The 27,258-nt window shown below is 47.3% G+C and overlaps 1 protein-coding gene across 1 annotated transcript; it reads left to right on the top strand.

The window, feature by feature from the left end:
- HID1 (HID1 domain containing) lies at positions 1-26,905 on the top strand. The gene is made up of 19 exons (XM_009094415.4): positions 1-226; positions 7,287-7,436; positions 9,686-9,856; positions 12,544-12,657; positions 14,229-14,335; positions 14,795-14,911; positions 15,642-15,864; positions 16,263-16,319; positions 16,415-16,555; positions 16,944-17,034; positions 17,666-17,817; positions 19,025-19,103; positions 19,692-19,856; positions 20,966-21,193; positions 21,676-21,809; positions 23,266-23,346; positions 23,732-23,823; positions 24,139-24,297; positions 24,738-26,905. The coding sequence occupies exons 1-19, from the start codon at positions 161-163 to the stop codon at positions 24,799-24,801; spliced, it is 2,391 nt and encodes a 796-aa protein (XP_009092663.1). The 5' UTR covers positions 1-160; the 3' UTR covers positions 24,802-26,905.
- The last annotated feature ends 353 nt before the right edge of the window (positions 26,906-27,258 follow it).

Here is a 27,258-nt window from a genome sequence, read left to right as displayed (position 1 = left end):
AGGGGTAGGGCCGGGACCGGCGAGCCCCGGTTTGACGGGAGGAGGGAGGGAGGCAGCGGGAGCCGCCGGAGCGGGGACGGGAATGGCGTCAGCGGCGGCCCGAGGAGCGGCGGCGTGAGGGGACAGCCCTGCCCGGCCCTGCCCACAGCCGGGCCGCACCATGGGCAGCGCCGACTCCAAGCTCAACTTCAGGAAGGCGGTGATCCAGCTCACCACCAAGACCCAGGTGAGGGCCGCCATCTCGGGCGGGGGGCTCGGGGGCCGCGCCATCTCGGGAACCGCCGCCCTGAGGAGCCCCTCACACCCGGCCCTGCCCGAGACACCCCCGGCGCTCCTGTGCGCGGTCCCCGAGGGGGCCCTGCGTCTGGGGCCGGGGCTGCAGTCACGGCTGGCCCCGGCCAGGCTCTCCCAGCGAGGCCGTGCCCGAAGGCCGGGGCCGGTGGGGCACAGGGCAGGCTGCGCCCGTCACCGTGCCACCGGTCTGTGGATAGGCATCGGCCGGTCCCCGGGGCAGCTGCCAGACGTGGCCGGGCCCTGTCACCGCCTCTGGTGACATCTTGTGTCTTCTGAACAGCGTCTTGTGCTAACAGAGCAGACGCTGCTGTCATAAGGGATGTCCAGAGCTCCTAATGCATTCCGCTTGCGGGTTTACATCACACGGTTTGCCACTGCTCCTTTTTCTGTATCCTTTCTCCCACCCCCGCGCATAATGGGTGGAGAACCTAGCCCTGCTTTTAGGTAATAGCCGAGGGAAAGGGCTGTTGGGAGCTGTGCTGTTGGCAGCAGAGGTTTCCATCTCTGACTTGTGAATTCACACTTTATTTCTGCAGACTGAGGTGGAGAAAGAGTTAAATGAAAGTGAGGGCTGTGCGAAGGGTGGGTTGCTGTCTAGAGGTCTAACATATGTTGTGCATGTCCTGGGAGCTTGCTGATTTTTGTTTTAAGTGGAGTGCCCAGTAGCAGCAGCACACTGGCAGAAAATTGGCAGCCTGTCTTTCTGTCTAAGGAGCAGAGGGATTTTGCTCTATTGAGAAGTCACATCTTGTGTTCTTCTGAGCTACAATGGAGAACAGCTGTTATGATCCACCTTTAGAAGTAAGGCAATAACGGCTGCTAAGAAAATGTGGGGGTCATGGCAGAAAGATAGTTAATGATTGGGAATGAATTCACATGCAAAGGGTATGGATGCAAAGGGGTGAAGGGTGGTAGGAGAAAATCTGTGAAAACTCCAGAGACAGAGGCTGCTACTGGGAATTGAATTATAGATGGATAAGGCTGTGAAAGAGACTGGAAAAAAATATGTTTTTACTTTCTGAAGCAGTATCACGTTTATCTGCATTGCTAAAGAATGGCTTTTGTGAATATATTCTTAAAAACCACTAGTTGTGAATGTAGGTAAAGAGAGAAGTGGGGAAATTAATGTTTTAAAGGGTTCTTCCAAAGTTTATTCTGCATTCCAAATAGTTCACAGTATCCTCAGCTTTGGGCTGTCCTTCCTTTGTGGGGAAATGTGCTTATAAAGTGAGATTGGGGGGTGGTAAATCAGGCCTGCAGGGCTCTGCCAGTCTGCTGTTCACAAAGAAAATCCTGTGAGGCAATTCCTTGGATCAGCAGCCCAGGCAAGAGCACTCCCCTCCCCTGGTTTATTGACCTGTGTAAGGGAAGAAGGTTCACTGGGGCCCAGAATAAAAAGGCAGGAGTAAAAGCTTCATTCTTGGCTGGATTTATTTCAGGTTTCTGTGATCTAGGTGAGACTGACTGCATGTGGAAAAGGGTGGGGTGTTGGCGCTCCCATATTTACATTCTGTAGAAGGGCACCAGTGTTTGCTTGTGCAGAACACATGACTGGGCTCTCCTGGAGCCTTCTGATCTCTTACCAGCAGCAGAACCCTCCTGGTCCATGAGATCCTGGATCCAAAACCAGACTGCAGTAATGGACAGAGCCAAATCCTTCCAAGCTATTGGTTCACAACATGCTTTGCTTCCTCGGCAGCCTGTCTCCTGTTTTGCAGCCTTCTCCTCTGACATTAGGACAGAGAGTGGGACAAAGAGACCTTTGCCAATCATCTGTAATGGAAACTGTGAGCTCAGAATGCATTGTGAGGTCTTCCTAAGGCACTCTTGGGAAGAAGTGGTTGAGCCAAAGTCACTGTTCACTCGTTGGTGAAGGTTTAGAGTTGGCACAGAAGTTAATTTTTTATTAAAAATTAATTTTTATAATCTTCACGCTTTTCTCAATTAAAAAAAAAGAGTGTTCCCGTGTGAGCATTAAAAAAAAAAATCTGTAAGGAACATAAGACTTGAATGCTTACAGCACATGTTGAGCCCTGAACTTGAAAGTGGAACCAAGTCCGGATGCAAATGGAATTATTTAATTGATTTTTTAACTGCCAAAGAGAAACTCTAAAGGTGTAAGAGTATTAAAAAAGAAAAATCACTTCAGAATTATTTCAGTGATTAAAAACGGCAGTATTACCAGAAGGAATAAATTAACTTAAGCTACAGATGTATATTTATAGTCACACATGGAGAAATGGTCTTTAGGCTTTTTATGTTACATGTATATATTATATTACTCTGCACACATTATACTGGTAGGGCCTGTTCCTTTGACAATAAAACAGATGTGCTTCATGATAGAGAATGTGTGAGCCCTCCCAAACTGCCCATAAAAGTGCTGCCTATTTAACAGATCAGAGGAACATGGATTGAGGATATGACAGTTCAGCAGGGCTGGTCAATTGCAGGTCTGGGAGCTTTAACTGCTGGGGAACCACCTTTTCTTTTCCCAATCAGTTGGGGTTCCTGCCAGCAACCAGCCAGAAGATAAGAAATTTTGATCCCCTGTTCTGGCTTGTTAGATTTTAACGGCAGCTATGCCTCTGCATTTAAAGAGACAGGAAGAATCAAACATGAGGGACAAACCCCAGTCCTTTCCTTTTCCATGGTGTTGAAATCCAGGAGTACAATGGGCTGTTAGCTTGAGTCTGATAAAAGCACATCTTGTGCTTGGAGAGAGGTTGGTCTCTGGCAGACCATTTCTTTCAGTGTTCGAACTTGACTAAGTTGTCCAAGAGTCTCAGGCTGATCAAAAGCAAAGTTGTCTTAAAAGCAAAGCTGTAACTAACACTTGGCAGAGCTGACTTTTGTCCTTGTCTTTCCCTGCCAGACTACTACAAATCCCATTTTACAGTTTGCTTTGCAATACTGTCTCTGCTGTTAGAGCAGAGAACTGGTGGTAGACTTGAAGTCTCATTGATTCTGCACTGCTGACTGCAAAGATCCTATAGAAAAAAGTTATTATTGTTCTGAAGCCACATGTAGACGCGCTGTCCTTGACTAGAGGGATAAAATCTGACTAGTTATTCATATTTAGAATAAGTCTGTCCACAGGCTTTCCTTTTGCACAAACAGGTGGTACAAAGATGTGTATATTGCCTCAAACTAATCCCTGGCCCTGCAGGGTTACCTGATCTAAAGCTCAATCAGGTGCTGCGTGAATGGTGATTCCACACCACAGTGTGCTGTGTGAATGGTGATTCCACACCACAGTTCTGTTTGGGGTGGAAAGGAGCAACTGCTGTTACAGATCATCTGAGCTTGTGCAGTACTGGCTGGAAACCCGGGGCAGGGACAAGGGGCTCTGCTATTGAGCCCCAGATAAAGGAGAACCCCTGCTCCAAAGGATTGCTGCCGTGGCTGGTGGAATGCTTAGCTGGCATGTTGGCAAGAAGCAAAAAAAGAATACACTGAGCAAGGCTAGTGGATGCTTGTCCCTTGGTTCTCTGCTGATGATCTGCAGCAATCTTAGAATTAGTTTTTGGACAGTCCTCCAGTGAGGGCCTGTTGGAGGAATTGTTAGGAATGGACATTTGATTTAAGTCATAAGCACAGAGAGTTCTTGGGAGGAGGTACAAACACACACACTCACACGCACACTGCTGGAATATGTGAGGAGCTATGTCCAAAAGAGAAAGTGAAGGTGGTGCTGGTATCAGGCTGAGAACAGTAACAAATAGGCAAGACTGTGCCTTGGGAGCTTTTTCTGTTTTTAGGACATGGTCAGGCCCTCTCTGTTTTCCTGTTTCCTGTGAGGTATCCTGTTTGTCTGAGGATTGCCTGCTCAGGCTGTGATTCTCTGCTCAGTAACTGGCATGAGGCTAGCAAACTGAGTGTCTTCCTTTCCTAATTTCTGCAGCATGTATGTGGTGTGCTTCAAAGAACCTGAAATGCAACATTTACAACTAGTAGAAAGCAAAGAATGGAGGTGTCCAGAATGACTGGTTTTACCTTTGTTTAGCCAGCGTGCAGGTGGGAGGTCTTAATTGAAGGCAGAAGTCTCCCTCCTTGCCCGCTCTGTCACATCACCTTGGATCTGCCCACTGTATCCTCAGGAACACACTGCTCTACAGTTACCTCACCCTTGTGGCGTGGAGCTTAGCTTGGGCATCAGTGTCTCTCTGCCAGTCAGTTCTGTCCCTTCAGCAGCCTCTGCCATGAGATGTGTGTGGGTCAGGAAGATTCTTTGTTCTCTGGATGTGCCAGTTGTGTTTCCAGAGTAGAGTCAAACTACTGATCCCTCAATTCTTACCCTCATTGCTCTGCTGGTGCAGAGCTGGTTGTCTGCACTGTGCTGGAGGAACCTTAGTCTCTTTCTTAGCTGTGCTGAGGATTCAGCTTCTCCGGCTGAAGCACTGTAAAAGCTAGGAGTGCTCTGGGATTTGTGACTGCAGCATGTGCTGTACCAACACTTGTACCTAAATCTTGACATTTCCAAATGAAGATATCCCTGGCTGGTGAACAAGGCTGATCTAGGTCTCTGTATTTCTCTCCTCTGTGAGGCTGGATGCAGTCTGTTGGGTGAGCTCAGCTGAGGAAATGGATATTCAGATCCCCAGAGATGCTGCATGCAGAAAACAATCAAGCTTAAAACCAGCCAGTAATGTTCTATCAAGGAGATGAATATTATGTGGATTGAGTAGCTTTGTGATGCCAGGCTGGTAATTAAAACAGGGGGGCAGTGAGGATGTGAGTGACTCAGTACTGAATCCATGTCCCAGGATTGTACATGGGATACCATCTGTTGATGAAGACCTGACTTGCTGCAGCTATTAAAAATGGAAGGTACTGGTGTGTTAGGATAATCTGGTTGCCAGGATGGCAGCAGAGACATGAGCGCTGCTGTACATCCAGTGTTGCAGCTCAGGGGAATCACCCCTGTGCTTCCCTGTTCCAAGGGACTGCAGTCAGAGTTCCTCAGTCCGTGTTGGGCTGCCATCTGTAAAACAGTGTTCAACCTCTGAGGAGGCCTCAGGCTAGTGGGAGGTAAAGGGATCAGTATCTGCTAGAGGGAAATGGTTTTCTGCTCCCCCTCGAGATGAGAGTGAAGGCATTATTTATGCATGATGCCCAATTAGCAGCAATTGCTGCTTGCTGTAGTCAGTGGGAGTGGCTGTGGCAGGCAGCCAGGATGTACATGCGGCAGTTCTACACGAGGTTGTGCTGTGTGGTTTGAAATGGGATGTAGGATTTGTGGGGTATTTCATGCAGTACATAGATCAGATTTCCAAATACTTGGCTCTTTTTGAGGAGTACAATTAGAGACAAGATGTGCAAAATATCCATTCCATTTAAGCTTTTCATGCCCAGGTTACAAAGAGCTCAGCTCTTTCACATGCTCAGATGAAAGGCTGTGAATATTGCATTGGATTGCTGCTACAGATCCCCTCTGAGGACCTGTGGTCTTGAACCATTTGGGAAAAGTTGCTCTTCCCTTGGGAAGAGGTTTGGTGGGATCTTGCTTTGGTGTCCAGGTGAAAAAAATTAGGTTTTCATCACTAGGGCTGAGTTTAATAAGATGTCTGAACACACAGGAGTTTTTTTGTGGTTTTGTTTTTAAAGACTGGGGGGTCGTTTGGGCTGGTTCATTGCATGACTGGAAGGACTAGGACCAGTAACACTGAAGCATTAAGGCAAAGAGCTGCAGGGCAATAACCTGCTGTTCCAGTCTGAGGTAGCTGGCCCCTCTCACTTTTTGGCCTGTCGTGGTGGTGACACATCACATGCCAGTGGGCTGGGCCTGTTAGTTCAGGAGGTGATAGCAAACAGGGCAATGCAGCACTTCCCTGTGTCAGAGTTGTGAATGACCCATTCTTCCCCAAGTGGCATCTGAGCTGCATTTAGACACAGTATAGAGCTGGACAAATTTCCTCCCTTCTACCAGGAATCTGGGAGTGGGCAGGAGTTGTTTAAATTAAACACACAGTCATATTTTTGCCCCTTTCATATCTGACATGCAAGACCCACCCAATGGTGCTGATTATTGCCCTTAGCGAGCGCTACTGTTTGCTTTGGAGCTGTGCTGGTTGCAGGCAGGAGGCTCCTCCTCACCCTAAGCCAAGGGCTGGTGGTGCTCAAGTGAGCAGCTCTTCTGACCTGCCGAGCATGCCCACACCATGGCTGGTGAAACTCCTGGGAAAGCTCACATTTTCCTCTTCTGAGTGCAATCATGGGTCCATCTCTTTCACACTGCTTGTCATAAACAGACATGTATCCCTGTAGCTGGACCCCTGGGTGGGATGAGCACTTGCAGCTGTGTTTGGGCAGTGCCTATCTCTTGGCAAGTATTAGCAGAAAATGTAGTGGAAAGAGGTGTGTTCCCAGGGCCGGGCTGGGGGCTGAGCTTCTGAGACCACAAGTTTGAAATTGATTTTCTTTGGTCTCCTTCTTTCATCTACTCTTTGAATGGCACACTTAGTGCTTTTTAAGAACAAAGCTTTGGCAGCGACTGGCTGCACTGAGTCCAGTTCTCTGTAAATATTTGATTCAGAAAGATCAATTACATTTTATCTTTAAGTGCTTTGAGGTGGGTCTGTCAGTTCCATGGGTCTGTTCGTGCCCTAATGAGATGTCCCTGATTACTTCCTCAAGATTTTGGTTACAACAGAAGTAATTCAAAGGCACACTCAGGGTTTCCTTGACTTGCTCTGAAGGTGGCAGAGTGAACAAGGACAGCCTGTCCCACGTGCAGTGGTGAAGATCTTCGATTACTGGCAGCAGTTGCAGACAAACATGAAGCCTTCTGTATGTCTGAAGGAATGTTCAGTTTGGGAGGTAAATCATCCAAAGCCCTGGAAACAGAGGCTGACATGTAAAAAACAGTGCTAGTATATTTTATTGAACCTCTTCTTGCCTCATCCCATCCCCAAGCCAGGCATAATTGCTGATGATTGGATCGTATGGAATGGTATAGTTTCACATCTATAACCACATTTGTCTCTCCACAGCCTGTGGAGGCCACGGATAATGCCTTTTGGGACCAGTTCTGGGCAGACACAGCCACTTCAGTGCAGGATGTCTTTGCTCTCGTACCAGCTGCGGAGATCCGAGCAGTGAGAGAAGAATCGCCTTCAAATTTGGCAACTTTGTGTTACAAGGTAAGTTTGGTGCTGTTTTATTCCTTGGAGCTGTGCTAGCAGGGGTGTCCCTGGATCAACAGCACTGTGATTTCCAAGGGATAACAGGTACCTTGTACCACATAATGTGCTTGCTTGTCCCTGTCTCCTCCTGAGGGTTCCTCAACATTCCTCTCATAGGTTAGGACAGACCATAGCTGGTGTTTGATCAGTTTGGAGCCTTTTTCCTCTTGTCCCCTTCCTATGTTTCATTCTGTCCTCACGGGTCTTACCTGCTCTATATCTATAAACTGCTTCTTGCTCAGGGGTTTTTGTAGCAAGGCTGTATATTTGTGGTGAGGCTGAAACATCCTGTTCCTTGTCTGCACCTAATTGTGCCTCACCATGCACCAGTCTGGCTTCAAGCTGAGAGATCCCAGAGGGCTGTGCAGACTGTCACTGCCCAAACGCCTGGATAAAGTTCGAGGAAGATCTTAAGACTTTTCTTCGTTCTGCTGTGACAACAGAACATTCCTGATGCTGCTTCTGGTTTTATCACATCCTTGTATGGAGCACAGAGACGTTGAACAGCATTTCCTACCCTGCCAAATTTGGCAAATTCTCAGGCTGGTGAGCAACAGCCTGAGAAAGTGCAGGTGAAAACAATGCTCCTGATTTGAGCCATGCCAAGAGTAGCCTTGAATTTGTAGTTGAAAACATTTGGAATGGCACTTTTCCAGTTTTAAATAGTTGCTGCCATCCTGTTTTTCTTTCCTCCTGTACAATATGTGAATGAGACTTACTGAATCATAGTGAAGGTACTGACTGTGAATTGTAGACAGATGCATGTAGAGGATACTTGAGAAAAAATATGAACATGAGGAAAACTGCAATGTTTTTTCCCTGGTATTGCCCTCTGGCAATGAGCTATTTGGGAGTTGAGAAGGGCTTAGAAGATCTGTAACCCCTTTGACACTCATGTTTTCTTTCTTACAAAACCAAAACTAAAGTATGGTCTCTTCTGCTGACTGGAAACATGTGTTGGAAGCCTTGTCACTGCAGGACTGTTTATGCATGAGCTGTAGATCTTGGGATATCAGTGTCATAGGAGCCCACTCTAGCACTGCTTTTGCCAGTCTGAGAGCCCTGACTTGTGCCATATGCAATGTGCCACTGGACTTAGCAGTACTGTGTGTTTGTGAAGAAATGTCATTTACAGTCATGGTTGGAGATTCAGGCTGTATAGTCATAAGTGTGTCTGAAGAAATCGTTCAGCTCAGTTAGTGTGTGACAGGCTGGGACAAACAGCACTTTAATACCCATTAATGCAGTGACGCAGGCTGGCAGAGTCAGTGACCCAGGCAGTCTGCCATAAAAATAAGCAGGGACACATGACCTCATGAATTAAAAAGCAGCAAGGTGAAATCCTTGTTAAATGTTTTGGCTTTCATTTCCCCTCTGTTTCCCCTTGGGATCAGGGAGTAAGAGCAAGTGGGGGCAGCCGTGCTTTTTTCTGTCTGTGGGTAAAACCTCTGCACTGCCTCCTATGTCTGTAGTTGCTGCCTGGTGAGACCCACATCTATTCTGAAAAGCCCAGTGACCCTCCACTGGCAGTTGCAGCAGCCACTGGATGGGCTGCAGAGTCTCAGCCCAGAAGCTCTTTCCAGAGCAGCAGTCCTGTTCACAGGGGCAGTGGAGAAACCTGGGCTGCCACCCTCTTCTGCAGCAGGACCTTGACAGATGCTGCTGGAGGCTGTATCGCTACACATAACACAGGCAGCAGCTTAGCTGCCACCTCCTGAGTCAGGAGAGGTTCCTGCTGTAATCACACAGACAGAACTGTCAGACTGTGTGTTTCTGCCAGCGCCTCCCTCGATGCAGCACAGTGCTGCTGCCTTGGTCCTTCCTGCCTGCATCTCGTGTACTTGCTGCAGCTGATTAATCTCATCTGCCCTTTTCAGTGTCTGGTGTCATGGAGCAGTGCTGGAAGGAGCCTTCTGGTGCTTTGGCTGTTTGTCTCACGTGGCACCACACATGTGCTGCATGGATTAACCCTGGAATTTGAGTTCTCTTGCAGTGGAACAGCAGAAATTCAAGAAGGTCTGTTTAAAATCATTAACCCTGTTTTTTACAGAGTTTCACACAGCAACTGTGCCATTAAACTGAGAGCAAATGGACTCCCAAGATGCTTATAAGTCTGTGTGAGGCTATCACTAGCAGGACAGACCTGCCTAGCTCTTGCTAACTTGTGCCCAGGCTAATGCTGCCTTCCTTGGTTTTGTTTCCTTCAGGCTGTGGAGAAGCTGGTGCAGGGAGCAGAGAGTGGCTGCCACACGGAGAAGGAAAGACAAATTGTCTTGAACTGCTGTCGACTCCTCACCCGTATCCTGCCTTACATCTTTGAGGACCCAGACTGGAGAGGTTTCTTCTGGTCAACTGTCCCTGGGGCTGGCCGAGGAGGGGTCTGTCTCTTGTCACTCATTCTTCTTTCTGGAGGCTGATGGGGAGGCTGCAGTGAGGAGACACTATGGGTATTTGGGGGCAGCTTTATTCCAATTATTTCTATGTGGTCAGAAATTAGGTAACACTTTCTAAATTCTTTCCCTTTCTTTGGTTCTCATTGCATCTTCTGGATATTTCACTTGTGTGTGTAGCTGTGGGAGTGCACTGATATGTGAAGAAAGGCTTCCCCAGTACAACTGGAGGTATGACTCTTAGTGAATATGAGAGCTGTAGTAAAGGCTATATGATTTTCTTAGACTGAAATGTCCTTGTTCCATTAATTACAGTTGATATAAGTTTCAAATCAAAATGCAACAGGGTGTTGTTTGCGCTGATTTTACAATGTCACATTTAAAATGAACAGTGCCAGAGAAGCTCTTGGCATCATGATTCAATACCCTGCTTATGAGCTGAGTGATACAGTTTTAGCCAGAGGCCTAACCTGGGAGATGAAGCCCACAGCTGAGCAAGAGTGGTTAAAGAGTGATTCTGTTTCTGGCTCTGTCAGTGAAGTCCATAACTCTGGGGAGTATCTCAGCCTCCCCACATTTCTTTGTCTGGAGAGCAAGCACAATAGTGCTCTTTTGCATCTCTCAGAGGAACAGGGTGAAGGTGCTTTAGGATCTTCTGCAAATAGGAGGAATAGCAGCACTGAGAGCACAGCTGAGTTATACCAGGAGTATGTATTTGCCTGCTTGCTCCCTCAGCAGCTGCTCTGTGCATAGAGAGCCCTCTCCTATGAGTTTCTGATATGCAGGTCAGTGTTGCTGTACTGAATTATGTGGTTCTCCTGAGTCTAAGTGCAGTGCAGTGTCTTTGGGGACAGTTATGAAGGGTTGGCAGTGGTTGGTACAGTATAAAATGGCACCTTTTGCTGTCTCTGCCTGTCACCTCTAATCTGGTTTGCCTGAAGGCACATCAAAAGGAAGTTCTAGGTGATGAAAAGGGAAGTCTTTGCTAGTCGTGCTTTGTGATTTGTGCGATTGGGAGGGTGGTGGTTGTCAGTCCTTTCATCCCTGTAGGGGCCAGGGAGTGCTGGTGAGGCTTAACAATGGAGGAACTTGTTTTGGGAAGGAATATGTAGGGGTGCCTGGTGCTCTGATCCAGCCAGGCTGCTGTTATTCCTGTTTTTCCACTTTGTTCAGCTGCTAGAAAAGAGTTTCTCAGTCTCAGAGTGGTGGAGTCACCCGAAAGTGATGCAGCCCAGTCCATGTGTGCTGTGTTGGGAACCCTCCTGAGTGTGGGTGGAGCTGTTGTGGTTTGGTGTGCTCAGTCATTTAACCACGTGCATTTAACCTGTAAGGCTGGGATAACAAATACATCATTGAGATGTTCGGGATCACATCTAATCTGGGGCAACAGCTTTGCTGTCTGGTGGCTGATTTCTGTCTGGAAACTGATGACAACGGTATGCCTGGACGCTTAGTAGATATCTCTGTGATTATGCTTCACCTGCTTCATGATGGAGTGATGGATGGCAGAGCTTCCTGGAGCCATGGCTCTTCCCACCTCTATGGGAGTCTGTATTGTGTTCAGATCTACTGGTTTGTTGTCTGTCACTGTTTTGGACGTGGTGGTACCTGCAGCCTGCGGGGACATTTTTTCTGGCAGTCGAGATACTCTTAGTAAAGATCACTCTTGGTAAAGAAATCCCCTTGGACCCTAATTGTTGTCATTTCACCTCTGACTGTGAGCACAAGTCTAAGCATCTTTGCTGGCTCCATCCATCCTCTCTGTGCCTGTTCTTACATCTGGGCTCTGTTTGTGGTATCCTCCCTGCTGTCACCAAGATGGATTCAGAGCCACACAGACCATTATCTGCATAGCTGCCTGCTGTGATTGAAGAGCTGTCTGTTGTGCTCAGGCTGACAGAGGCCTGGCTGAGGTAGATAAACTCCTGCCATTCCTGCTCTCTGCCTTTCCCTCCAGCACCGGTGTGTGGTGGGAAGGCTTCCCAGGCAGGATGCTCTTTGACAGGCAGGATCTGGCAAGGTTTCCCGTGGCAACAGCTGCAGAGGAGTAGCCATGCGTGCTTGGAGAGATTTCTTTGAATGTTGGAGATGGCACAATCCTCTCTGCTGTTGTGCTCACTCTGCCGCGGCAGGCTGGGTCAGCCCCTTGCCTGATGCACACAGCCTCACCCTGTACTGTCACTTCTGGTTTTGGGCAGTCCATGCAGAAAGAACTTAGAGGTGTTTTATACCTTATTGCTGCTGGTTGGCTTCTCTCTATTGCTGTCTCCATGCAACATCCATATGTTGCATGGAGACATCTCCTTCATGAATGTAAAACCATCTTCTCTGTCAATGCTTCTCTTTCCTTTTGTCTTCAATAAGCCAAGACACCTGGCAAGGTGTACCCAGTGCTACTCTTCTTTTTATCTGACACCTCCAAGCCTTTGTCTGCTCAGTTTGCTGCTATTAAAGGGCTTGTTCCTGTTCAGTCAGCACCACCTGGGGGAAAATTTCTTTCCTGTACTGTCTGGGTTTTTGTTCCTTTGTTCTTTTGCTCCCTCCTGTTCCTGTGTAATGTCTTGCCTCCCTATGTGTTTTTGGGGAGTGTATCTTCTTGTGCTGTGACATATTGGTGTTACTGTGTGCTCTTTGCTTACCCTGAACTGACAATGCTGTCCTGTTTGTCACTTCAGGGAGATGAAGATGATGAAAATGCCCGGCCACTGGCTGAGTCCTTGCTCCTCGCTGTCACAGATCTGCTCTTTTGTCCTGACTTCACTGTGCAGAGCCACCGGAGGAGCACGGTGGTGAGTTGGAAGTTGAATCATGAATTTATCTGCGTAGAGGCAGATTAGCTGCATGGTGGGGGGACCCTGGGAAACTCCAGCAGCTTCCTGCAGGCATGAAAATGCAGATTTGCTGAGCTTGATCCTACAGGGAGTAATATTGATCATCGTTTTGGGTTCATAGTATGGTGTCTGTGCCTTCTAAAACAGATGTTCTGGGAATGAGTCTCAAAGGGAGTGGCTGGCAACTACCCCCACACTACAGCTTACCCCTCAGGAAAAGGTGGTTATGCTGGCAAACAATTGCTCTTCTGTTGTTGCCAGCAGAGCAGAGACCTTTAGCACCCGTTCCTCTCTCTGGCAGTTTGGTCCATTCTGGGGCAGGAAGCAGCTGTTTGCCTGCTCACATGTGCTGAGATCTGAATGAGTAGCTGGCCTCTGTTGTGTCTTTCCACCTCTTCTCCCTCTTTGTATAGTGTCAGCAAGGACATCTAAATATGTTCTCATCCTTGTGGTGACTGTCTGTACCTCAGAGGAGTTTCCTGAAGCAGGGATCTTCTACCAGGTGTGCTAAGAACAGAGAACAGATTGTGGTGCATCTCCCTCCTTTCTCCCTGCAAGTGACTCTCAATGTTTTTTGTAGGTTCAGTCTAGAAACAAAAAAAAAAAAACAGTTCTCCTTTTTGGGATAGATCTGATACCAGTTGAAAATGAGTATGCTAAACCATGGTGTATTTGATGGCTGCAAAATTCTGTGACAAATCTGAGTACTAAATTGATTGCTTGGGGTTTCTAAGTAGTAGAGAGTTGAAATCTCTCACCTGGGGCTGAAGGGGCAAGGTTGGATCAGAGCTGCCCATGTGCTATGACTAAGTGGTGCTAAAACAGATGGACTTCCTGTCCAGTGCTGTCACCTGGGATGGATTGCACAAGTCAGGGTGACAATGGATTTTCCTGAGAGAGTTTCCCCCCACCACTTGCACCTGTGATTTTTCCCTTGGCAGCAGCCAGACTGGTTTTTCAGGATTCTGGGCAAGTGGAATTAGACACTGAGTTTGTGAATGATTTATGTTCCTTGCTGCTGGCTGCCCTTCTGATGCCTGCAGCCTCTGTAGTCTTTGTTGAGCTGACTTTTCCTCTCTGGGCTTGGTCTGACTGCAGCTTAAGAGCAGAGAGAGGGGACCACCAACTTCTGTTCATGGCAGAGCAGAGATACAGGTTGTGGTGGATGTTGGCTGAAGTACCACTGAGTAAAGAGGAAGAACTGTGAGACCATGGGCAAAGGAGACACAGGACTGACCCATATTCCCACTGAAGTCAGCCCTAAAATTATGGCTGGAAATGTGGGCTCCCTCCATCATGCACAATACTTTTATCTCTGTGTTTTATCCCTTGCTTGCAAAGGCTGAGTTCTTTGAAGACATCAGCACCTGCTTTTTCAGGTCTGTGGGGGAGCTTTTATACAGTTCAATTGTCTGGTTGTTTCTCTGCTGTTTTTTTCTGGAGAGGGGCTGAACTGCCTTGGATGTACCACCATTGCTGCCAATTCTGGCTCCTGCCTTCTGTGATTCAACCTCTTATTTCTCCCACAGGACACAGCAGAAGATATCCACTCCATTGACAGCTGTGAGTACATCTGGGAGGCAGGAGTGGGCTTTGCTCATTCTCCACAGCCCAACTACATCCATGACTTGAATAGGTAAGAGCTTCTGCTAAGGCCAAATGGAAAGAAACTGGGCTCAGGAAATGGAGATCTGGGGGAGATGAGCTCTCTTTGCCTGTATCCATGATTCCCTAGGAGCTTTCTGCTTGCTCCTTTCCGAGGTAACAACACGGAAAAAAAGCCAGCTGACCTTTTGAGAAGCTTTTCGTAATATAAGGTGGGAGTCAGACTGTCTGCAGCAGGAACTGGGTAAACACTGCTGTTCTGGAAATGCCAAGGAGCTCTGTACTGGATTTCTTTTTTGAAAGGCAGCAATTCTGTTTAGCTTTGTACCAGTGACAGCAGTATGGCTTAGGAAATGAAATGGGCTTAGCTCTCTCTCAGAAGGACTTTATAGAGAGGACTGAGCCTTCCTTGCATGTTATTGTGGTGATTGTGCCTCCTGTGCCCAGTCACTGCTCCTGAATGGCTCCAGGCCTTTACTTCTCCTTCCAGGACGGAGCTGCTGAAGCTGCTGCTGACCTGTTTCTCTGAGGCCATGTACCTGCCTCCCTCCTCAGACAGCAGCAACACCAACCCCTGGGTACAGTTTTTCTGCTCTACAGAGAACAGGTGAGGGTAAAGGGTGGGGCCCTGGGTGCCAGGGGGAGAAATATTTTCAAATCCGTTCCATGGAGTGTTTTGGTAATGGGTAACCATAGAACTTGTTACCTCCAGCATTCTGGGGCTATTCTTTTACTTTGTCCCTGCCTCATATGCACCCCATTAGTATTTCTGCTTAGTGAGATGTGTTCCTCAGCAGCAAAAGGAGAGTCTGAGCACGGTGCCCACTGGAGTTTGCTGCAGGACTGATCCCTGCCCTGTGGGAAGTGGCAGGTCCCGTTCCCTGCTGTTCTCCTGGGAAGGGGGTGTGGTGTTGGTGGCGGATGAATGCCGCCCTCTAGTGAAATTGTACCTCTGGGACTTCCAGTTCCTCAGGTGACACTCACCGTAGGGGAGTACAAACCTGGCTGGAGGCTGAAGAAATAGTTTTGTCTTTCCAGAGGCTAGAGAGCTTTGAGGTCCTTTCCCGTTTTCATATTTTGCACGATTTCTCTGGAAGCCCACATGGCCTTTTTCACCTCCCCTCCCCTCTCAGCTGTAGTCCAGGAGCCCAGCTGGGAGCTGGAGTCTTGGCTCTTGGGTCTGAGCTGCTCAGTCATGGACTGCTGTCACAGGTTAGAGAAAATGATTGTGTTTTTTCATGGCCCCAGGCTCCTGTGGAGAGAAATGCCTGTCTCTCTCCAAGGCAGTGCCTTCTGTTTCCTGCTGCTACCTTCTGAGAACATTTTCTCCTCCTCAGACATGCACTCCCACTCTTCACCTCGCTCCTGAACGTCGTCTGTGCCTATGACCCCGTGGGTTATGGGATCCCTTACAATCACCTGCTTTTCTCTGACTACCGTGAGCCGCTGGTGGAGGAGGCGGCCCAGGTGCTGATTGTCACCTTGGACTATGACAGCTCCACCAGTTCAAGCCCCACTGTGGATGGCACAACCACTGGCACAGCCATGGATGATGTGGATGTGAGTGATACTGGAATTTGTATTTGCTGCTCTCCTGTACTCACTGGGGTCCTCTCACAGCAGCTGGTATTGAATATTGAGCTATAGGACTCAGCACTGCTTGTTGAGTAGCACTGCTGATCCCCTTGCAGTCTGCTCTCTCTGTTCCAATCCTGCTTCAGTCCTGTGGTCACTAAAGACCTATACATGACCAAAATACTAGATTTGACTTGACTTAAATCAGGAGCATGTAAGTGAAAAGCCCCTGACTTTAATATTCCACGCAGTGCTCTGTCTCTTTGCATTTAAAGCTGGATTATTCAGAGCAGAAAGCTGAAGTGAGAAACCTTGATGGTTATACTCTAACTTCCTGAATATACCTTGCCAGTAAGCATTTCCCTCCTTTTCTTTGAATGCAGCCTCCTGGACCAGACAATCTGTTTGTGAATTACCTCTCAAGGATACACCGGGAGGAGGTAACATGTTCCTTCCTGCACTGCTCCCTGTCTGATTTCATGCTGATTGCATTAGCCCTTGGCCCACCACAGTCTCTTTCCTGATCTGTTGGCAGGATTTCCAGTTCATCCTGAAAGGAGTGGCTCGCTTGTTATCAAACCCGCTGGTCCAGACCTACCTGCCAAACTCTGCCAAGAAGATACAATTCCATCAGGAACTCCTTGTCCTCTTCTGGAAACTCTGTGACTTCAACAAGGTGCGGATCTGCTTCTTGTTGAGCTTCACCCCAGCTAGGCTGTTGTGACTCTGGCTGGACCAAGCCCTGGTGAAGGGCTGTGGTGGGTAGTTGGCAGTGGCTCTGGGATGCTGTGGTCATCAGCCCCTCTGATGCAGGTGCTGGGGGTCTGGCTGTAGAGACAGCCTGGGAGAGGGGCTGCAGCTCCTGAAGGTCTGTGCTGGAAGCAGGTTCTGCAACAGGTATTATAATAACTCTACAAATAACACTGGAGTTGATGAGGTAGTGCAGACACCAGCGTTTCTAATGTTCTTGAGAGACTGATTAACTAGAGACTGCCTGTCCTGAGTCCTGTGGATGGTGCACAGTATATGCTTATGATTGTCTGAAATCCTCCCTTTTCTTCCAGAAATTCCTCTTCTTTGTGCTGAAGAGCAGTGATGTTCTGGACATTCTTGTCCCAATCTTGTATTTTCTTAATGATGCCAGAGCAGACCAGTGTAAGTTGGTTATTTTCAATATTCAGAACAATTTGTGCTTGACAGTTGAGCTAGAATGTTTTTGAGATGCTTCCTCCCTACCAGTTGACAGCATTTTGAATGTGTGTTCCTGACCTTGTACAGACATGGAGTGGAGTTGTCCCATTAATTGGGTTTTAATGTTTGTAAAGGGTAGGACCCAATCTATCCTGCAATATAGGGAAGGGAAATCCTTCCTTAGTATGTGTTAACTGTTTGAGTCCTCTTGTTGAAAATTGTGTCCCGGATCCAGTGAAGAGGGGAAAATTACCAATCTGCTTTGCTATGGGAGTAAATCAGGCATAACTGCATCATTGTGTGGTGGAGAGAAGTAGTCAGATCTTCACTACAATGATGATAGGTTTACATTAAGAACATAATGAAGAAAAGCATCCAAGACTTAACACTGATAAGACTTAACACAGATGTACTTGGAAAGGACACTGGTGCTGACAATGAAGGGAGCACTGTGTGGGATGTCCCTTATCAGGATGGTTTAGTCTGTGCAGTTTTTTATCAGTCCCATCGCGTTTCTCCTCTCTCCTCACTGCCCCTCACAGAATTTCACTGGCCTCACTGTGACATTTTTTTCTGTTGTTTTTTCTCCTTGCAGCACGAGTGGGCTTGATGCACATTGGGGTCTTTATCCTCCTGCTCCTCAGTGGGGAACGTAACTTTGGGGTGCGACTGAACAAGCCGTATTCTGTACGAGTGCCTATGGACATCCCTGTCTTCACAGGGACACATGCAGATCTGCTCATCATAGTGAGTACAGCTCCAGCACTTCTTGAACCCTCCTAGCTCCACAAATAATTGTGCACCTTCAGTATACTCACCCTCCCTAAACTGGAAGCCCACTGAATAGCTAGGAAGTGTATGGGACGCGCACTGTTAACCTGAGGTGATGTGTCTGGTAGGGTGCATATGCATGAGGTGCAATCCATCTGCATTATATGATCCCAAACGACAGGATTCCTCATGGTGCATGCCCTCTACTCTACTCTACTCTACTCTACTCTACTCTACTCTACTCTACTCTACTCTACTCTACTGGTAGGGAAGGCAGATCTGGCTCTGTCCCAGGCAACAGAGGTGTGTGGAGCACATCTGTCAGTGGGGACAACAGTGATACCAAGCTCAGCTCTACAGCTTTGGGTTGCTGCAAGTTTCATTGACCTTTCAGTCTGCCCACAACACTGCCTGTGAACAGCCGTGTGCTTTGCAATACAAGCCTCAGGTGCTTCCCTTCTGTCACGTTCTCATTTGCCAGAGAAGAAGCTCTCAGCAGCTTCTCATAAATCTCCAAGAGGAGATTTCTATTAAAAGGAATAGGAAGAAACCTGCCTACTATAACTGCTCTTGGTGCTGTGTGTTTTGGTCTTGCATTCCATTAATCTCAGATCATCTCTTTGTTTTAATTATGCTTAGGACTTTACAGACATGCCAGCTAAAGGTGGGAAGGCCAAGATTGCGAATGTCTGAACTGGTTACAAGGCACTTGAATCTTTCCAATTCTTAGGATATAGTTAAAAATAGGACAAACATTTGAGTTAGAAGTCTGCAGTAAAATCAAATGAAAAATGATTAGTTCTGTGGCATTTCAAGCAGTTATCATAAGGGTTCAGAGTCAAAGTCTGTTGGAGGTGAAGGTGTCTCTTACTTCCTGGTGGTTTAGTTTTGTCCCAGTCTGCCTGAACATTGTTAAACAGCTCACAGTCAGTTTCTGTTTGCAGTGTTATAGAGCCTTATATCACATTCCCAAAGGATTCCTTGTAAATGAAAGCTTGTACTCCTGGAGCACAAGTCTGCAGTGAGAGCAGCCTTCCCCTCCTGTGTAATTGTGGAGTGTGCAGGGCCCTGCCTAGGTAGGAATAGTGTCAGGAGGCGATTAGTGTAAGGGTGGCACTGGTTTTGGTTGAGAGGGTGCTTTCAGTAAGTTACTGCCTTGCTCAAGAGCTCCTTCCTTCCACAGGTCTTTCACAAGATCATCACCAGTGGGCACCAGCGGCTGCAGCCCCTCTTCGATTGCCTGCTCACCATCGTTGTGAATGGTGAGTACTGTGTGGGGGGAGAAACCACAGCTCACAGTGCTCTCACTTCCCTCTCCCTGTGCCCCTCTCTGTGCTCCCCTGCTGCTGGAGGGCACTGGCCAGTGCAGGAAAGATCTGCCTGCATGGTCAGATGGGGCAGAAGGAGAGACAGGGAGTCATGGAGCTCCCTTGGGGCGCAACAGGACATTTGCCAGCAGGCCTGGTGAAGGTAGTTGGCAGTACTGTCCTTTTCCAGCAGGGAGTGCCACCTCCTCACAGTGGTGGTGCTTCCCTTGGACTTAGTGAGTGCCCAGGTGGCTCCAGTTGTGAAGCTTTTCAGGAGGCACAGCAGAGATGCTGTTACTAGTGTAAGACTAAACAAAATCTTCTAAAAGCAGCAATGCCTCATTTTACTAGGCAATATCTCTGTTTCATTTGTTTTGTATTTGGAAATGTTTCGGTGGAACCATTTGGCTCAGCTATTCCATGAGGCTTTCTCAGAAGTGCAAGGGTGGGAAGGTCATAAAGGCAACATTTTTAGTAGTGTATTTTTGAGAATATATACACCTTGGTTCATTCTCTAGTTTTCATTTGCTTTGCTTTCCACAGTGTCTCCATACCTGAAGTCTCTCTCCATGGTGGCTGCTAACAAGTTACTACATCTCTTGGAGGCTTTTTCCACCACCTGGTTCTTATTCTCTGCTGTCCAGAACCACCATCTTGTTTTCTTCTTGCTGGAAGTTTTCAACAACATCATTCAGTACCAGTTTGATGGTAACAGACTGCTTTATTTAGTGGGTTTGCACTAGTTTAGTCCAAGAGAATGTCAGATGGAAGCTCAGAGGAAGTCCAAGGAGATGAGAGGAGGTGAGAAGTGTAGAAATGAGCTATATTGGACTGAGAAGTTGGGTTAGTAGATAATCAGCATTGGATCCTGGCCCAGGCAGATTTGGTTAGAACAAAATGAGATGGCAGCTAATTATCAGCATAACCTCAGCTCTCCTGCAGAAGGTGAGATGGACAGAGAGGAAAAGAAACAAAAAGTGAGTGTGTAACTCCTAAGTTGAGACTGGCTGGATATTACTGTAAAACTGCTCATGTTGCTCAGCAGTGTAGGTGATGGGACAAAACAACTTTCAAGTGCCTCTCAGTTCTGCTTTGGCAGATCTCTGGGGGCTGAAGACCAAATCACCTCATCCAAAGAAAGTTCTGATATTTGCTACTTTCCAAGAAATGCCTCATGCTTTCCCTGTTAATAGCATAATAGTCTTTTGCCTAATGAATAATTAAGGTCCCTAAACCTGGTCAAAATTTAGTGTTTTGCTTTAAATTTGCAAATCAAGAATGGCCATTCTGCTTCCCTGATGGGAATCTTGCATGTGGCAATTGCCAAATCCAAAAGCAGCCTTTGTGGGTGTAATTTGTGTTTTATATTAGAGGATGGTTTCATTCTGTTCTGTGCCATCTTGCAGGCAGTGAGAATTCTGACCTTTTGGCTTTGCTATTTTAAGCCTCCTCAGATTAAATGCCCTGATTTGTTTTGTGAGTTCTTTTGAAGATGGAAGAATGTTGAACCTTGACTAGTAACCTTTTCTTCCAAAATAGATACTAATATGTGGTTTAAACTGTCATTTTTCTTCTCAGCTGTTTGAATATCCCTCACCAAACCATTTATTGTCAGCTTTCCAGCCTAGGAAGGATTTCACTGAATTTTCTGAACTGCTTTGTAACAGATGAGAGGATATTGAGTTCTGCTCTTTCTTTCCTGTGCCACTGCTTTTGTGGGTGGGAGCAGTCAGGCTTTGTGTACCCAGTGAGCTGCGCTGGGTTGGCAGAGCTCTTGAGCCTTACTTCTCTGCTTGTTTTGTTGCTGTGATTCCCAGGGAACTCCAATTTGGTCTATGCTGTTATCCGCAAGCGGAATGTCTTTCACCAGCTGGCCAACCTGCCCACCGACTCCCAGTCCATCCAGAAGGGGCTGCAGCGCAAGAAGAAAAACCCTGAACCCATTTCTCGCACCAACTCCCAGGACGGGGTCTCTATGGAAGGGTCACGTCCTGCTGCCCCTGCTGAGCCAGGGACGCTGAAGACCAGTCTGGTGGCTACTCCAGGTGAGCTTTAGTTTACTTTTGGGACAGGAGAGGTTTGTTTTCTCTGTGGGATATGGTGTGGACTCACCCTTTCACTGGGTGTGGAGAGATAAAGAGTTTACATTTGTGAATAACTTAACTGCCTTTCAGTCTGAGTTTCAGATCAGTTGGCTCAAGCTGATCACAAACAAACTGCCTTGAGTTTCTGTCCTCTCAGACTTAGTGTCCACATGACCATCTGTCCTAATCTTGACCTGTTGTCTCAGGTTAACTCTGTCCATGTGAACCTGTGTTCTTTGTCCTCCTCAGGGAGCATTTTCATAGAGAAAAAGTCCTTCGGGGTTGTGAAATCAAAGCTAAATCTTGCTTCTCTTGTTGTTCTTTCTTTTCCAATATCAGCAGAGACATAGGGTGTCTGTGCATAGTGGGGCAGAGAAGAGCCCTCTGCTTTTAAACCTATTTAATTAACTTGTGTCTCTGAACTTTTCCTCTTCTGAACACAGGGATTGACAAGCTCACGGAGAAGTCCCAGGTGTCAGAGGATGGGACCATGCGTTCACTGGAGCCTGAGGCTTCCCAGCTGTCACCAGAGGGAAACCCACCTGCAGCCCTGAGTGATGGGGAGCCCTGGAGTGGGGTAAGGCCAGATGCTGGTGTGCAGGGAAGGTCTAGGTGTGAAGTGAACAAAAATGAGGGGTTAGAAGAAGAGGTCTGGTGGCCCATTGAAGAAGGGCATCACATTAAAGGCAGTGTGCACACGTGCAGGGTGCTGGGGCACAATGTGGTCCAGAAGGGCTGCTGGATCATCTTGGGTGTTTCATGTTTATGCAATGACACAAGAGCTGGGGCACTTGAATGAGCTTTCTCCAACATGAAGACTGTGACAGAGCAGTGAGTGCAGAATTGCCAGATGATGTCCCTGAAACCTCCTGATCCTGATGTTTCCAACTCAGATTCTTACTGCTGCTTCTTTTTCATCTCCCTTGGGATGGAGAGCTCTACCAGAATCTTTAACTAGCTGGTGCTGTGAACAATGTGTTCCCATGAAGGCTGGGCTGAGGTGCTGCCATCAGAGTGGCCTTGAATAAATTGAAATGTACAGAAATCCCAAAAACTCCAGGACCAATTTTACTTACCCTTCCTGGCCTTGCCTGGTACCAGGTGAAGCCTGTGGCTAGCAAGACACCTTAAGCACACAATTAATTATGTTGTCATTAAATGAGATCTTCTTCCAGCAGCCCATGAAACATAATCATGGGTCTTTCCATCTGTGTCCAGCAGCTGGCTCAAGCTGCTCCCCAGCTGGAAAAGCTCTGGCACAGCTCTACCCCAAGCTGGCTGTTTCTGGTTGAGAAGGTGACGAGTGAGTGAGTCCATTTATGTGGAGCTGCAGGGTGGCTGTTGGAAGGAAGTGCTGTGCCCATTTGTTTTGTAGAAAAGTCAGCTCTGTGCTGTAGCAGTGAATGGTGAGGGAGCATTGCTAACGGAAAAAGCCTCTCTGTTTTCACCTTATGCAGAGATTGACAGTGATTTTAGAGGGTTATTTTCTTCCCTCCTTCCCACCATGAATATGGAATGCTAGGTTGAGTGTGTCATTCCTCAAGAGGAAGGAGTTATTAGATAGGAGTTGCTGGGAGGCTGCCCTAGATAAAATGCTTTTTAAGATATTCCAGAATGGACACAAAAATCAGAGATACTCAATAGACAGAGGCTGAAAAATCTGTGGCCCTTAGCTGTATCATCTCTGTGCCAAAAGAAAGAAGCATTCCTCTGAACAGTCTCTTGTCAGTGCTGTTTTAACTCTGCCACTGTGGCTTGTTCCAGCAGAGTGTCAACAGTGACTGGAGCTGTGACCTTCTACAGGGTCCTCCAGCTTCATCAAATATTGCCACTCTCTGGGTGAGAGCACATGGGTTTGGTGAATGAAGGTTGAGTGGGTTTGACATGTTCTAGAGACAGGCTGAGCTGTCGTTCCCAGTAGTGGTCTAGAAAATCTGGGGAGAATATCAGCAGAAAATGGATTGTATTTCTTACTCTTAAATATTGTTTGCATTTGTTTGTTTTTATTTGTTAAAAATAATATTTATTGATAGGAGGCATCACATTCCCGGCGGGATCGAAGGCGTCTCTCTAGTGCATCCTCCATTGGACAGTGGACTCCAACTCCTGACTGGGTAAGGGCATCTGGACACAGGAAATAAGTAATGAGAAAGAGTTGTGGCAGAAATGCCTCACACACTCTGCCCCTTCCCTGCCATCAGAGGCTTTCCCAGTGCAGCATTTCCTCACAGGCACTTGAGGTCAAAGCTCCAGAACTTTAATTTACTGATATCTGCAAAGAAATATTTTATTTACCTGTTTCAAAGCAATGCCCCACTGGTCTTATTGGGTGCCTCATAATTCTAATGCTCCAGGATTTACTGTATGGCTCCTGTGCACTCAGTTCACCCACCAGCTTTGTGATTATTGTAAACTTCATTTGTTGCAGAGATTGTGGAGACAGCTGTAAAAACCTGCTAATGCAGTGTACTGATTTCCCTGCTGTTGTCCTGCCCACAGGTGATGTCTTGGAAGTCAAAGCTCCCCCTGCAGACAATCATGCGGCTCTTACAGGTGCTGGTCCCTCAGGTGGAGAAGATCTGTATTGACAAGTAAGGACATTTTTGGAAAGGAAGGGCTGTGTGGTGTTTAAGGAGCAATATGAGGCTGGCAGAGTTTGAATTTGGAGGACCTCTGAGGGAAACCTTGTAAAGTTTGATTGAAAGCATCCTGGGCTCAGTAGAGTTGTTACCTGGCATGCTAAACATCTTGTTTGTCTGATCCCTTCTCCACTCTGTTTACAGAGGAGAGGGGGTGTGTTCTGGGCAACAGCTCAGATCTGTGTTTGGACTGGTCCTTTGTGCTGCAGCAGTTTTGGAGGTGTCTGTGGGACATGCTAAGGATGTTCCTGGTCTGTATCTTGGCAGGGGTCTCACGGATGAGTCGGAGATCCTCAAGTTCCTGCAGCATGGCACCTTGGTGGGGCTGCTGCCAGTGCCTCACCCCATCCTCATCCGCAAGTACCAGGCAAACTCGGGCACTGCCATGTGGTTCCGCACCTACATGTGGGGAGTTATTTATCTGAGGTAAACCAGCTGGACTTTTGGGAGGCCTACAGAGAGAATTGCATGCCCTCAGCCAGCCCTGGGTTATCTCATAATTACAGGATAGAAAGATGTTTTTTCCTTGGAAGAGACTGGGATGTATTAGCCACTCCAAAACTTTGAGTGGGTGACATGAAGGGGGTTGTTCTGGGAATGCTGCTTGTTTGGGAGCTGGCAGCAGCAGGGAATAGAAAAGGTGCCCAGAGGGTCTGGTGCAGGATTTTATGCAAAGCTCTGGCTTTGTGGGATGTTGTAGATACTGTCATCCCTGTAAGGTGCTTTGTCTCTCAACCAGTGATTTCCTTTTATGCAGAGCTGAAAGCTGAGGGCTGTGCAGCCAGTTCCTGTAGTCATCGCTGTGAGATTTGAATTCTATGTAACTGGCCACAGGGAGTAAAGTGGCTCTTGTCTTTCTCTCTCAGGAATGTGGATCCCCCAATCTGGTATGACACAGATGTTAAGCTGTTTGAAATTCAACGGGTCTGAAGAGAACACTTACCTCTACTGAGAGAAATACACTGGATCTAAGGACTGTGGCGTGCTGCTTCATCACAGCTATTCCTGCATTTCACGTCCAGCTGAGAGACCAAAAGGACAATCACTTCATTTACCTCCCTGTCATTTAAAGCTTTAATCGAGACCTGCTTGGGCATCCCTCCCTCCAGCTTACTTCTCTTCCCTCACCCTTCACCATGAACCTTGAGTTAAAGATATCTAAGGGATTGTCCATTGTTGTGGTTGCACTAGAAATCAGTCTGTTCTTAGCTCCTCTGTTACTCTTTTGCTTCTGGATGTGGTTTGGAAACCAATCTGACCCTGTCCTTGCCCTTGTCAGAGTCAGCATTTAATTGAAAAAGACTAGCTGTAAATTTGGTGCAAAGGGAGAAGCTGCTATTCCTGCAGGAGACAGGGTTTGGAAACTGCAGTTACTTCCATGTAGCTCCATAAAGTTTCCAGGGCATCCCTTCTGGCTGCAGGTGTCTCCCTGGTGTCTCAGTTGCATAAAGGGAAGTCTTTCCCACCTAAATGAAATGAGATGATGTTGAAGGAGAACTTTGTGGCTCAGTTCTGAATCTCTCTAGTCCTTTCCTGGAAAGCTGCTTGAGAAGTTTTTTGTTGGTGTGGCTCAGAAGTTTTTCCTTGGCTTCCAGGCCCAGCAGCCTGTCCTTCATGGTGGACTGTTGCAAAGAAGCCTGTCTTACTTTTAAAAGCCCTGTTTAATCCATGTGAGCACACAGGGAGGAAGGGACTGGCTCAGTGAGAGCAAGGAGAAGAGACCTGACTTAAACTCTTTTGAGTCTTCTCCCACTGGCTGAAAGGACACTGTCACCTGGGTTTGAAAGGAACCATATCCTTCCATCTTTGCCTAGCAGGCTGATTCAATGCAGGAAGCAGAAGGGTCTTTTGCACACTACTTTGAAGGCAAGGGTTTGAGGGAAGCACTCAGGGAAGTTTTAGGAGGAATTTGGAAGCTGTAGAAGGAAAAGCATCTCCATGTCATTAGGGAGTGGAGAATGCTGAGGCAAAGTTGAATTCTTCAGGGCATTTTGCTTATTGACCAAGTTATTGGATCTTGAATGTATTGGGTCCCAAGCATGTGTAAATTTTGGGGAGCCAGAATGGAAATTGGTGGGAGATCTGCTGTTGCTGGCTAGGTTCAGCATCGTGGGGTTACACATTGGTGAGTGCAGACGCTCTGAGGTTTGAGTCAAATTTTATGTTCTGCTGGGAGAGGCTGCTGTCTTAGATCCACGTGGTCTTTAGGCAGAGAAATGTGAGGAGTTCTGTCATGAACTGAGGCCTTTCCATCAAAGCATAATCCTTGGTGCTCTTTTATTCAGGCTCTTGTGAGGATTACTGGCCATGAGGTGTTTGCCAGAGATTAGGCCCAGTGGCATCACTGCATGGAAACAGGTCTGTCACGTTAAGTACAAGGACAGTGTGACACACACTCTGTGACTTGTAACCCTGGCTTAAGCTTTGCAGCTGCAATGGGAACAGCAGGACCATCCTATCCCAGAGAGCTGCTCCAGTGTGCTGCTGGCTCCCACTGGCCTGTAGTCAGGTGGTTTCCTCCTCTGAGCACTGAGAGAGAATGGAGTCCCAGGCCAGTAGAAAGTGAAATAAAATTGGAATGGTTTTCTGAAGGACAAGAAATATGTGAAATAGAGAGAGGTTATTCCCCCACCTGCCTCTCATCTCCAACTCACTTTGCCACCCAGCACAACTCCCATCCTGACCCCACCTGTGTTCAGGTGTAAACAGGGTGAGGGCTCTGTTTCACATGGAAAATCTCATGTAAAAGAATGTGGTTTGGTGGGGCCAGACTCTGACTGTATGGCTCTCGCACCTCACAGCTGGGATGGGGCCTCCCATATCTCATGTGCTTTGCCTCTTCCCTCCCATGGATCTGCTGGTTCTCATGATCTCTTCCGTTCTCTCTTTTCCTTATTTCTTTGTGAGTTCCTCTGGAAGCCTTTTTGTTTGTTTCTTGGTGTTTGGAGTCTGATCCTTGTTCTGTGGAAATCAACTTGCACTGTAAACTCTTTGCTTACTTATGGACAGAAAGATAAAGATTAACTGAAACATGCACTTGGGTACTTTTTTTTCCCTCTTCCACAGAGGGAGGTTTATAATCTTATTTGTCTTATGCTGAGGTGATTTGTGCCACTAGGGGACCATGGGTTGGCTTCCTCTGCAGTGGTAATTTTTTTATAATCAAAAATGAAGATTTGACTCTGGGAAATAAGCCTGAATTGTGTGGGTTTGGCCATTTCTGTATTTATAGCATCATCAAAGATCAAACAGGACCAAGTCTCCTGAGTTAGTGAACCATGTGCTAAAACCTTTGTGCAGTTGAGACCTGTAAAACAGGCACTCTAGGGGTTGTTAGGAAAGGACATGGAGGGCCTTGACTCTTTATCTGATCTGTGGTGGCTGTAG

This window comes from Serinus canaria, chromosome 18 (genome assembly GCF_022539315.1).
Source record: "Serinus canaria isolate serCan28SL12 chromosome 18, serCan2020, whole genome shotgun sequence".
NCBI classification, from domain to species: domain Eukaryota; kingdom Metazoa; phylum Chordata; class Aves; order Passeriformes; family Fringillidae; genus Serinus; species Serinus canaria.
Note: the sequence above shows the minus strand (reverse complement) of the source record. Positions and strands in the feature narration are given on the sequence as shown.

What these genes read in the sequence shown, in the direction of transcription:
- HID1 (XM_009094415.4), top strand. Translation starts at nt 161, where the DNA reads ATGGGCAGCGCCGACTCCAAGCTCAACTTCAGGAAGGCGGTGATCCAG. An exon ending in GCCACCGGAGGAGCACGGTG is followed by an intron (nt 12,658 to 14,228) that starts GTGAGTTGGAAG and finishes TTTCTCCCACAG; the next exon opens with GACACAGCAGAAGATATCCA. An exon ending in TTCTGCTCTACAGAGAACAG is followed by an intron (nt 14,912 to 15,641) that starts GTGAGGGTAAAG and finishes TCTCCTCCTCAG; the next exon opens with ACATGCACTCCCACTCTTCA.